Genomic DNA, 12,622 nt, shown 5'->3' with positions numbered 1-12,622 from the left:
ATGAGCAGACTTCTTCTCAACCATCATGGTGATAGCAGTTAAAAAAAATATTCTTAACTGTATTTATATAATGTCTGCAATTTGGGGTCAGAAAAAAAATGGGAGTATAAATGGAAAAGAATGAGAGACAAACAAAGTCAATATAATATATTCTAATTATTTATTTATCTCAACTTTCATTTATTTATTTTATTATTTCTCTTTTTAATTATTATATTCTAATTATTTATTTATCTCAACTTTCATTTATTTATTTTATTATTTCTCTTTTTAATTATTTTTGTTATAAATTATTTGTTTGAAAATAATTATTAGTATTGACGGGCAACATAATATTTATAGTAGAAATTAAATCAAAATTTAGTTAGTTAAAATTATTTTAATAATTTGATTTATAAAAAATTAACTAACAACCCTTATTGGATGAAATTAATTACAAAAATATAATAATTAACCTACTTTATAATATTTAAACTATCCTACCCCACTCTCAATTTTGACCTAATAAGACACCAACTTTTCAACTAATGACACAATCTTTAGCTGGCAATAGTTGAATTAAAAAAAATTAATAAATTTCTAATACTTATAACAATTTTTTGTGGAGGAAAATTTCCAAATCAATTAAATATGTGTTATTTATATTAATGAAATTGTAAATTTTAATTAATTAAATTTTATAAATGAAATAATAAATAACATAATCTAATTATTATTATTATTTTTTAATAAGAGGACACTGACTTCTACGGTTCTAATGACCAGATAAATCCGAAAATGACAATAATAATCTGCAGCTTCTCACTCAAACCACGCAATGTACTGACTCTGTATCTACCTGTCATCTATATCCCATACTTTTGGTTTACGGATTTTGTGGTCACCCTTTGATGTGTATTTTTATGATTATTTTTTAATATGTGATTGCTATTTGAAAGATTAGAATTGGAATTAAAAAAAAATAATAATAATAAATTGACTGCACCATTTAAAATATTTATTAAAAGTTTAATTTTGTAATTTCAAGCTATTTTAAAATTTATTTTAATGTCAATACTAACCTAATTTACATTTTGACCTATTTAGTATTAATTTAAAACTAACCTATTTTTAATAAATAAAATTAATATATCTCATAGATATTTTTAATTTTGTATAGTCTAACAGATTCAACCGTAAAAAATCGAAATCGCAACTTTTTCTTTGTAGAATTTTCAACTATTCTTGAATTATAATAATTATTGTAATTTATAAAGCAACGGGAGAAATATCAAAGATAAAACAAATATGTGCTGAAAATATTGCAATATAATTTTGAGGCTGAAATTCAATTCGTCGGTTACACGGTTCTCTTTTGTGACGACGTGGAAGTGACAGGGCTGCCACACCCTTACCGCGAAATGAAGCTCCATAGCCATGGCGGCCTCAGTGGTGGACCTGTACATGCGAGCTCTACCGTCCATCGGTCACGGGATGCTGCTCCGGCAGATTCTCTCCGGCGGAATTCGATTGCGGAGTGTCGATTTGTTGGGGGAATTTCAACAAGGAGAAACAGCTGCGCAATTTCAATTAGGCAAAATAGCCGCTCAACTTTTTATGTTCATTGCGTCCGGTTTTCACATGAAGATTCGGAGTGTTCCGATGAGGTAGGGCAAAAATCAGCCGTGCAAATACTCAGTACGAGACGAGCCGTGCTTGGCGTTCCATTAATTGCAATCGGCGCACGGTTTCTACAATCAGCAGTGGTCAGAGCGGAAGAGAAGGCGCCAGAGACAGCGATTCCGGTGCTAGAGGCGGTGAAATCGCCTCCGCCTCCGCCTCCGCCTCTAGCTTCGACACCTGTGGAGGAATCAATTACTTCGAGGATTTACGATGCGACTGTCATCGGAGAGCCTTTAGCTGTGGGGAAGGACAAGAGTAAATTATGGGAGAAGATAATGAATGCTCGGGTCGTCTACTTAGGAGAAGCCGAACAAGTTCCGATTCGAGACGATAAAGAATTGGAGCTTGAAATTGTGAAAAACTTGAAAAGAAGGTGTGCTGAAAGCGAAAGGGTATTATCTCTGGCTCTAGAAGCGTTTCCTTCCAATTTGCAGGAGCAGCTCAACCAGTACATTGACAGGAAGATCGACGGGGAAACTCTGAAGTCTTACACCTTACATTGGCCACCACAGCGCTGGCAGGAGTACGAACCTCTTCTAAGTTACTGTCGTGAAAACGGAGTTCGTCTTATTGCTTGCGGTTTACCTCTCAGGGTAATTCATCTTATTCTAACTGGATGCATTGTCTTCACTTTTCGTAAGCTTAGATAACACGACTCGATTCAAATAGAAACAAGCTAGCCTATCGATTATCCAATTAAACTCTAAGTAGATAATGTTCATGCGTGCTTCCATTGTCAGTTCTCTTATTAGTCTTGTTCAAGCTTCTTGCAAGTTTTTGATGTATGATCTTGACAATATCAATAGGTTTTGAGAACTGTACAAGCAGAGGGTATTAGGGGGCTTTCAAAAGCCGATCGCAAAGTATTTTCTCCGCCAGCTGGTTCAGGTTTCATCTCCGGATTCACAGCTATATCACGTAGAGCTTCAGTTGATCTGAATTCTTCTTACCCGTCCAGTCCTTTTGGTCCAAGTTCATATTTATCTGCCCAAGCAAGAGTAGTTGAAGAATATGCTATGTCACAAATTATTCTACAAGCCATGGCAGATGGTGGAGGAACTGGTATGCTGGTGGTTGTGACAGGTGCGAGCCATGTTGCTTATGGAGCTAGAGGCACTGGCCTGCCTGCAAGAATCTCAAGAAAGGTACCGAAGAAAAACCAAATAGTTGTTTTACTTGATCCCGAAAGACAACAAATGCGGAGAGAGGGTGAAGTTCCTGTTGCAGATTTCTTGTGGTATTCTGCTGCCAGACCCTGCAGCAGAAACTGTTTTGATCGTGCTGAAATTGCTAGAGTTATGAATGCAGCTGGAAGAAAGCGAGATGGTCTTCCCCAGGTTAGCTTTTCTTTGTTGGTCGTTCAAGGTTCTCCCATATTATTATCCATTGCAAATGCTATATGAGCACCATACTATACATTAAGTTGATTTTCTTTTGAATGACTTGTTAGGAACCACGAATTGAAATTATCCACTTGAAGCATAAGCTTCCATGGCTTTGCTTTTGGTTTCCCCAAAAGGCCTCATACCAATGGAGATAGTATTCATTACTTATAAACCCATAACCAACCCCTTAATTAGGCCGATGTGGGACTCTTCTTCCAATAATTCTCAACAATCCTCCTCTCGAACAAAGTACACCATAGAACCTACCTTGAGGCCTATGGAGCCCTCGAACAGCTTCCCCTTAATCAAGGCTCGACTCTTTCTCTGGAGCTCTCGAACAAAGTACACCCTTTGTTCGACACTTGAGTCACTTTTGACTACATCTTCGAGGTTCACAATTTCTTTATTTGACATTTGAAGATTCTATTGATATGGCTAAGTTAAGGGCATGATTCTGATACTACGTTAGAACCACGAATCTCCATAATGGTTGTCCACTTTGAGCATAAGCTCTTATGGCTTTGCTTTTGGTTTCCCCAAAAGGCCTCGTACCAATGGAGATAGTATTCATTACTTATAAACCCATGATCAATCCCTTAATTAGGCTGATGTGGGACTCTTCTTCCAACAATTCTCAATAATCCTCCCCTCCCCTCGAACAAAGTACACCATAGAACCTACCTTGAGCTCGAACAAAGTTCACCCTTTGTTCGATACTTGAGTCACTTTTGACTACATCTTCGAGGCTCACAATTTCTTTATTTGACATTTGAGGATTCTATTGACATGGCTAAGTTAAGGGCATGACTCTGATACCATGTTAGAACCACGAATCTCCATAATAGTTGTCCACTTTGAGCATAAGTTCTTATGGCTTTGCTTTTGGTTTCCCCAAAAGGCCTCGTACTAATGGAGATAGTATTCCTACTTATAAACCCATGATGAACCCCTTAATTAGCCGATGTGGGACTCCTCTCCCAACAATCTTCAACATGACTGTGGTACCCCGGCTAGTTTGTATTACCTCTAACCAACTGGACCGAATCATTTCATGATTTTTTTATAATGAAATCATTTCATGATCCTTGAGCATTCAGAAATTTGTACAATAGTTCATATTCTATGTTGGTTGCCACTATAATTTGGGTTACGTTCTTCCCGTTTGACATTCGTTACATTTTATGATTTAATCTGAACTTTGCTTTGTGACTGGTTGCTCTTTTTTCTATCTTCTCTTTTTTCATAACAACAATTTCATTGATAAGAATGAATACAGAAACTCCAACGCTCAAAAGGAGTTTTTCTAAATAATTGGCTGTAAAGAATGGAATATTGGTCGACATATATGCTATATTCTACTCAATAGATATCATGGCATACTTTCAGGATATCCAAAAAGGGCTGGATCTGGGTTTAGTATCACCAGAAGTATTACAGAACTTCTTTGATCTGGAGCAATATCCTCTAATTTCAGAGCTTACGCATCGTTTCCAGGTTTAGTATTTGCTTTCTAAAATTGAATTCTCGTTTTATGGTTCAATACAAAATTCAAATACCATCTGGTAAATTAGAAATGTTGCTAAAATTTTACATTGATTCATACTACACCTCATTTTGGCACAGGGTTTTAGGGAAAGATTGTTGGCAGATCCTAAATTCTTGCATAGATTAGCAATAGAAGAAGCCATTTCGCTAACAACTACTCTTATAGCACAATATGAGAAGCGAAAAGAGAACTTTTTCCTGGAACTTGATTACGTTATTACAGATACCTTAAGAGGTGCAGTTGTTGATTTTTTTACTGTCTGGCTCCCTGCACCGACCCTCGCATTCCTTTCTACCGATGACCTCGATGCTTCTGGAAGCACTGATATTTTACAAGGTCTACTTGGATCTATCCCAGATAATGCCTTTCAAAAGAACCTTGCTGGAAAGAATTGGGACCTGAGTCACAGGTTCGCATCTGTAGTTTTTGGTGGCTTAAAGCTTGCTAGTGTTGGATTTATTTCCAGTATTGGGGCCGTGGCTTCCTCAAACGCTTTGTTTTCTGCTCGTCGATTCTTCAATCCAGCATTGGCGACTAAACAACGAAATAAGAGATCTCCAATACTTAAAACAGCTGCGGTTTATGGGTGCTTTCTGGGAATATCAGCAAATCTACGATATCAGGTAGCCAGAAGATGTGCTTATGCTTCAAATATTTTGATGATGATAAACTGTTCTTTGAAGTACTCATTTCATTCTCATTTTCTAGTTTCTTTTTGAAATATACCTATTGAACTTGTGTATGCAGCGATGCATTTGAATGTGGAAAATTAGAAATGTAGTGTGTGAATAAGTTGTTGAGAATTGTATTTGACCATTGCATTTGTTTTGTTTTCAGTTTCAGTTCTTTATTATAGTCTTGTTTCTTAATCTTATCCATTTCAAGCATCTGATGAACAATCTTGTAATGCAGATTATTGCTGGAATAGTGGAGCATCGATTTTCTGAAGCATTTTCTTCTCAAATTCTGCTTGTAAATATGGTCTCATTTGTTGCTCGAACATTAAACTCTTATTGGGGTACCCAGGTGCGTCTTGCTTCCATTTTCTAGCCATCTTCTGCCTTTCCACGTCAAATATTTATGTCTTAGATAACTTCAAAATCATCAATTTGACCATTTTGCCTTCTCGGAAAACTTCGGTAACGGTTTATTTTTATCGACCTTAGCTCGATACTTAACTCTCTTTTGAAATATGCAGCAATGGATCGATCTCGCACGGTCTACAGGATTACAAACTCGAGAATCGCCCTCTAACCAAGTCCAAGAATCTCCAAATCCTGCAGCATTGGGATGTAGTAATGTCACCGAAGAGGCAACTCAGGCAAGCACCGATGAACTCAAGAACCAATAAGGTGATACTCTTAACATTCATTACGCATCCGAAATAACTTGTAAAATTAAATTCGGATGCCACATAAGAGAACGAAAAGATATCGATTTGATCCTCTGGGCCTATTTTTCTCATACACCATTGTGTTGTAAGCTACATAATGTCGTTCATTTAATGCAATTTTGATGGAAGTTAGAAGAGTATAAATAAAAAGGAATTATATTATTCGTTTATTTCAAAATCAACTGATGTAACGTGACAGGCATTTTACAGTAATATTGATGTGATTAATGAAGAACATTTAATACAGATACTATTTTCATTTTTTTAAAAGTAATACTATGCAGTATGCAAATACTCATCTGTCATCATTTCCACTTTTTATTAGCATTTTTGACATGTCATTTTCTGATTGGTCCACGCAACTCTTAAATAGTTCTTCTTATGTGGCAGATAATATTAAATTTAGTATTAATAATTAGACGATAGAAATTAATTTTATAATTTAACCGTAAAAATAAAAAATTAAAAAAGTGAAAAGACAAAAGGGTACACAGTTTTGGATAAGAATGATGACGTGCAGCTATGTGGGGGCGAAAACCGTGTGGCGGTATATCATGTTTTGTCGGGTAGTCAAGAAATCAACCTGTTTTTGGGCCGGCGGAGAAGACTCACTTTCCAAAACCTTGGGCCGGATTCCTTTATAGTGTCATTTCCGTAATATAACCGAACTCTGAGTGCTAATTCATTCCTTCAGTTTTATATATCTCTTCCCCAGCTCTGGATAAAACTTCATCTGCAACTCCTTGATTCGTTTTCGCAAGCAGTAGCTATGGATGTGGTTGCTCGAAGAACCTCCTCGTCTTCCGTTTCGATGTTGAACCCTAATGCTCCGTTGTTCGTTCCCATGGCGTACAGGACGGTGGAGGATTTCTCTGACCAGTGGTGGAATTTGATCCAGTCCTCCCCGTGGTTTCGTGAGTACTGGCTTCAAGAACGCTTTCAAGATCCTCAAAACGATTTTTCATTTGCAGAGAATGAAGAAATTGTTCTTCCGGATCTCGAAAATATTTTCGACGACTTCGCTCGTCAACGTAAGTGTTGAAATCTAGCCACTGATTGAGTCGATTCGTTCCCTCTCTTGACAAATCTAACGAACTCGTTGTTTCTTTTGTTTTCTTCTTCAGAGGAAGAGGAAGAATTTGAATTCTCCAAGGATTTGGTGCCAATGGGGGCTTTCAAATGGCATAAGGCTCAGACTGGAGCCGAGGTTCCCAGGTATGCTCAAAAGGCTCCCAAGATCGTGAACGTGAAAGTGAGTCCGAGAACGATTCACCAGCCGAGATAGATTCATCGCGGAATTTCTAACTGATCGCAGTATGTTTCTTCAACAGAACTCAGGAACCAGTTTAAATTGTTGTTGATCTAGGTTTTCCATTTCGTTCATGTATAGAGTCTAGAACTTGATCGGTTAAGCATCAACTCTGATGATCTGTGTTTAGCTACTGTAAATCTGTACCATGTCTTACTTTTGAATAATGATATAATAAAATAGTTCCAAAATTCTCAACCAAGTAGCTCGATCATCAACTAAATCCAAGCTAACAACATCGGAATTCAAAGAATTCATGTTCACCTGGAAACGCTGAGCCTTTGTTCTTGATTTTTAGATATTAGAAGAGTAGCATCTGCAAATATCTCTGTTGAGTAGCTCTAGCTCGTCCTTTTGGGATATGGCCATATCTGAATTCTGCCCCACACAAGGCACTTTCAGTGTCCATGCCCACTTTTGTCGTTAACATGGCCGACTGCCCTGCAATACTTTTTTTTTTTTATAGTGATTTTGTAGCACTTAAAATGTCCATTACTAATAATCTTTGATAAAAACAGACACTAAGCCTTGAGCTTATTGAAAATGATATCTATCGAATAAGATATCACGATATAACGTAAGCTTGTCGGATTATTTATGTTGGAAAAAGATCGGATGTACCTGGGCTGGATCAGTCATGGACAATATGGGCCAATGTAGGCCCATAAGATTATAATATTGGGCTAGGCCCATTAATTCGGCAGAATATTAAATAAATAAAATAATCAAGTTGGATTTGATTAAGATATTAAATAAATAAATAAAAACACTTGAAAATGACTCAATAAGATAATGGCGGACTGTTGATGCGACTCATTCAGAAGCTCCCAAATAATTTACACTAATTTTTTTTTTTCTTTTAATCAAAAGATAACATCCATTTTTCGTGTAATTTTCAATCACTACTTTTGAAAGAAGACTTTTAATGCTTTTTAAAAAAATATCTCACGAAAGTGCTTTGGTTACTTATCTCCATTTTCCTGAGAGGAGCTAAGCCTGAGAATATGTGCTTTACATTATCAAATATACTTGTCTCTCTCCACATCACATTTTATTATTATTTTAATATCTATTTGATTGATGCTCTAAAGTTGTATTTAATTTCCAAGTGGGCCCACCATTGATTTTGAATAAATGTTTTATTCACCCAATTAAGGTATACTTTTTTATTGCTGAAATATTGTTTATATGATGCTTTATCAAAATGACCTCAATCTTATACTTTTTTGCACCAATAATTATTTTTTAAAATTTCCCTTTTGGAGTATCTTTTTGTAACTATATTAATTATATAATTACGTAGAGATTAAGATAAGAAACAAAATCATGTCATTTAATTTGAATTATTTTCACTTTTGATCTTTTAATAATTAAATGTCACGCAAAAAGCTGTAGATCCTTGTATGAATTCCATTACTGTCTCCAACTCACATTAATATTATATTTTGCTGTAATTATATTATATGGTCAGTTCAACATTATGTTTTTTGCTTCTAATTATTTCATAAAATAAGTGGCCGTTAAACGTTTTTTTTTTTTTTTTTTTTTTTTTTTTTTTTTTTTTTTTTTTTTTTTTTTTTAAGGTGGTGTATGAATCAGCAGCAGCTTTTTTTATTCTATAATGCTTTTAGACCTTCCACGTGAAACGCATAACCCCTTCTACTGGGTTACTGGGTTATAAATTTCATTATAATTGTACTTTTCTCTTTTAATATAATAAATATGAAAATATGAATATAAATTTAATATTTACCAATAATGTATTTTATTTGTTATAGATTTTTAATACAACTTAAAACTAATTTTATTATTTTATATATAATTTTGAATAAACATATAGAACGTTGAAAAATTCGATTTGATTTTCATTTTTGAAAAAGAGATATTTTTTTATTAAAAGAAAAAAGGGGGAAAAATGAAGAACATGAAACCCACAAACACCCATAGATCAGAGATTCAGACATTCATAGGGCCCTACACAAATGGCAGATCTGATGAATCTTGACCGTCCGTTTTCTCTGATCAAACGTCCTATCTCCAGGTTCCACCAGTGGCTAAAGAAAAGCCGCGAGAATTTCCTGGATCTCAAATCACATCGGGCCGTACACGTGGCAAAAAGTATAATCTCTGCTTCCAGTAAGATGTTTTTCGAACTTATCCGAATATTCGGCATCTTCCCTATTTTTATTTTCTTCACGTTTCGTTTTTCGCCCCAAATATTTGGATATATTCGCGATTTATCTCTAAAAATAAGTTAATACTGATTAGGTCCATAAGAGAGTTTTACGTCATGTTTCACACTGCGAAAGGAAAGCAGGAAGGGGAGGAAAAGGAAAATAAAAAAAGAATGAGGGGCTTTAAGGCAAATATTGGAACATGTCCTTATTATAAAGATTATAAATACGTCGGGAACTGACCAATGGGAAGTCATCTCCATGGTAATTACCCAACTCTACCACACACAATATCAAAACTCACGAAACCGCACAACGAAACAGAAACGCAAAACGACAAACCAAATCAACAAACACACACACACCAAGTTTCTTACATTTTTTTTTTTTTTTTTTTTTTTTTTTACAGATTTATTTAGTTATAAGAGAAAACGGCCGCACCGGATCAGAGAAACCGATTAAATGGCCAAGACGAGCCCAGGCACCGATTTCCCGACCTGATTGGAGAGGCTGCTTTCCCAAACAGAAGGGCAATGGTGCAGCGACGAGGCAGAGGAAATCTCCGACGCGACGGAGGACGACGGAGAGTCGGTCGGGTTACCGAGGCGAGTAACAGTAAGGGAGGTATTGAAATACTCGCGAACCTGAGTGATTATCCCATCAGTGATGGTCCAGGCGTGGATCCAGGAGATTGAACGGGTAGGATCGCAGCCTTCAACGAGGACGGTGGGACCAAAGGAAGTGATTGATTGAGGAACGAACTGAAAAGATTGGCCGTTGGATGAAGCTCCAGTGAGAAGGCGCATCAGAAATTGGTGGGAGGGAGGACCATGGAACCACCACTCGAGATCGGGGGCGAGGATTTGGTGAACAGTGTTCACGTTTCGAGAGGTTAAGGCCTCATATAGGGCGAGAACCACCCTCTGATTACTACAATCACTATTTTCCTCCAGAATTCCCTGAGAGTTAGCCAGTTCTTGCAGAAGTTAGCCTTAGCCTAAGCCTCGGACTCCAAATTTCACAAGTGTTTTCTTGTATTGAACAAGAAACGAAGGAAAATTTTGAAGATGCAGAACCAGAGGAAACCTGGAGAGGCCCTTACCACGAGGCAGGGGGCTTTATAGGAACCAGCGTATCCGGACAAGCAATTGTCTGCGTCCTCATCCGTTTTTGAGGGATTCACACGTGGCCAATCAAAATGCACGACGAATATCATTTTGGGCTTTTTCGTAATTTCAATCCATTTTCGGATGCAACGTGGCGACTTTCAATTGGTCGTCTGAATTTCTTTTATGGACCCGGATGCACGGAATTTGAGAGTCCAAAAAGGCCTGGAAATTGGTCAACCAAACTCCAGTTGACCAAAAACGAAACTAGCTTCATTTTTTTTTTTTTATGTCAAATTATATATATATATTTTTAATAATCCGTTTGTTATATAGGAAATAAATATTAAAGATTTTGGGGAGTTATTTTGGCATATACTTAGAATATATATGGGTTATATAAAAAGGGAAATAGAATAAAAGTACATTGGTGTATTGGAATTGAATCATGGGAATACGCATAGATACTATAATGTCATGTCTAATGTATTGGAAGGGAATGAATAATGGACTTGGAATACCCATCATGCATGCCACTTCTGTTGGAACAAAAAGTATCATATGTCGATCTAAACTTATTTTTAAGAAAGATTAGCACCAGTCACTAAATGTACAAAAGTGATGAAAGAGAAACGAAACATTTATTATAAAAGTGTGAAAATTTCTCCCTAATAGATGTATTTTAAAACTGTAAGGCTGACAACGATACACAATAGATGAGTTGTTACAAATGATAATATAGCCTGACACCGGGCAATGTGCCAGTAAAGACACTGGACTTCTAAAGGGGTGGATTGTGAGACCTCACATTGGTTGAAGAGAGGAACGAAACATTTCTTATAAGGATGTGGAAACCTCTCCCTAGTAAACGCATTTTAAAATTGTGAGGTTGATGACGACATGTAACATACCAAAACATACAATATTTATTAGTAGTGGGCTTCGGCGGTTAACCAAATATATAGATAAAAACAATACTTTTTGTATATATATGTTAGTTATATTAGTTCAATTATTCAACCAAACATTTAAATCTACTTGAAAAAACACAATACTTTTGTATATAATGTGTTCCTAGCTTTATTAGTTCAATTATTTCACCAAACGCTTAAATCTACTTAAAAAAACAACTTTGTCATCGACATGCTGTTAGGAATTAATTGTTCGTTAAAAAAAACAACAAGAAGAATTTTAATTATTTGTTAAATTAATTATTTTGCTATTATTTTATTCACAATTTAAAATTCTTAACGACATAGTTCATAATTTAAACTTATGATAAAACATACCCATCCAGAAATGGGTTAACTTTATATCACCATCATCGATCTCGAAAATCTCTCGACTCTCTTATATTTTCTTTCTTTTTTGGGACCAATAGAGCTTTCTATTGAGAAAGGACTTGCGATTTTTTAAAATCTAATAGAACACGAAAAAAAAAAAAAAAAAGCTCATAAATATATATATTTAAATTTCATCACATTTTAATACTAAATTTTCAACATATTAATGAATAAGGTTGAAATGGAGATTCTTGACAATTCAGGGGTAAATTTGTAATTTTGAATTATGAAATTAAAATGGAAATTAAATAAATAAGCAATATATTAAACTCCCTTTTAGAAAAGAAATTGTAAGGCTATTTAATTTTTTGGGTGTTTGTTGGTTGGATCTGCATTATTTTGTACAAAAGTAAAAGGATTAATTACGTGATAAAATAATGAATAATCGATGGACCATTTCATAATTAAATAAAGCCAAATGAATTTTGTGTGAATATGAAACTATATAAAATAAAATAAAAAAACAAAAATTTGTGTGAATATGGAGGATTTGCTTGTTTGGTCTCCATCCGCGATAGGGCGACATGCGGGATTGCTTACAGCCCATGTTGATCTGTCCCTGATTGGGCATCCACGGCGATTCTGGGCCACATGATCTTGATCACACGGTTAAAAGTAAACCCAAAGATCAGCCAATGGTCCACATCCAAACGAAAGGGCTAGCTAAGGGCTGGTCCTGAGAAGGAGACGGAAATAGAGCCGAA

At 35.7% G+C, this 12,622-nt stretch overlaps 3 protein-coding genes across 3 annotated transcripts; 2 read left to right on the top strand and 1 right to left on the bottom strand.

The window, feature by feature from the left end:
- The first annotated feature begins 1,293 nt into the window (after nt 1-1,293).
- Nucleotides 1,294-6,156, top strand: LOC111798532 (protein RETICULATA-RELATED 5, chloroplastic). Its single transcript, XM_023681750.2, has 6 exons — nt 1,294-2,255; nt 2,469-2,999; nt 4,434-4,541; nt 4,671-5,216; nt 5,506-5,619; nt 5,792-6,156. Exons 1-6 carry the CDS (start codon nt 1,401-1,403, stop codon nt 5,942-5,944), a joined length of 2,307 nt encoding a protein of 768 aa, XP_023537518.1. The 5' UTR covers nt 1,294-1,400; the 3' UTR covers nt 5,945-6,156.
- A 546-nt stretch (nt 6,157-6,702) lies between these two features.
- LOC111798539 (protein EARLY RESPONSIVE TO DEHYDRATION 15-like) lies at nt 6,703-7,497 on the top strand. The gene is made up of 2 exons (XM_087128223.1): nt 6,703-7,017; nt 7,111-7,497. The coding sequence occupies exons 1-2, from the start codon at nt 6,756-6,758 to the stop codon at nt 7,269-7,271; spliced, it is 423 nt and encodes a 140-aa protein (XP_086984349.1). The 5' UTR covers nt 6,703-6,755; the 3' UTR covers nt 7,272-7,497.
- A 2,341-nt stretch (nt 7,498-9,838) lies between these two features.
- Nucleotides 9,839-10,528, bottom strand: LOC111810692 (wound-induced protein 1). Its single transcript, XM_023697480.2, has one exon. The coding sequence runs from the start codon at nt 10,273-10,275 to the stop codon at nt 9,928-9,930; it is 348 nt and encodes a 115-aa protein (XP_023553248.2). The 5' UTR covers nt 10,276-10,528; the 3' UTR covers nt 9,839-9,927.
- Between the last annotated feature and the right edge of the window lie 2,094 nt (nt 10,529-12,622).

The sequence above is a fragment of the Cucurbita pepo genome, chromosome 1, assembly GCF_057944985.1.
Source record: "Cucurbita pepo subsp. pepo isolate OVF chromosome 1, ASM5794498v1, whole genome shotgun sequence".
Classification (NCBI taxonomy): domain Eukaryota; kingdom Viridiplantae; phylum Streptophyta; class Magnoliopsida; order Cucurbitales; family Cucurbitaceae; genus Cucurbita; species Cucurbita pepo.
The sequence above is the reverse complement of the archived record's forward strand: the minus strand, read 5'-3'. Positions and strand labels throughout refer to the sequence as shown.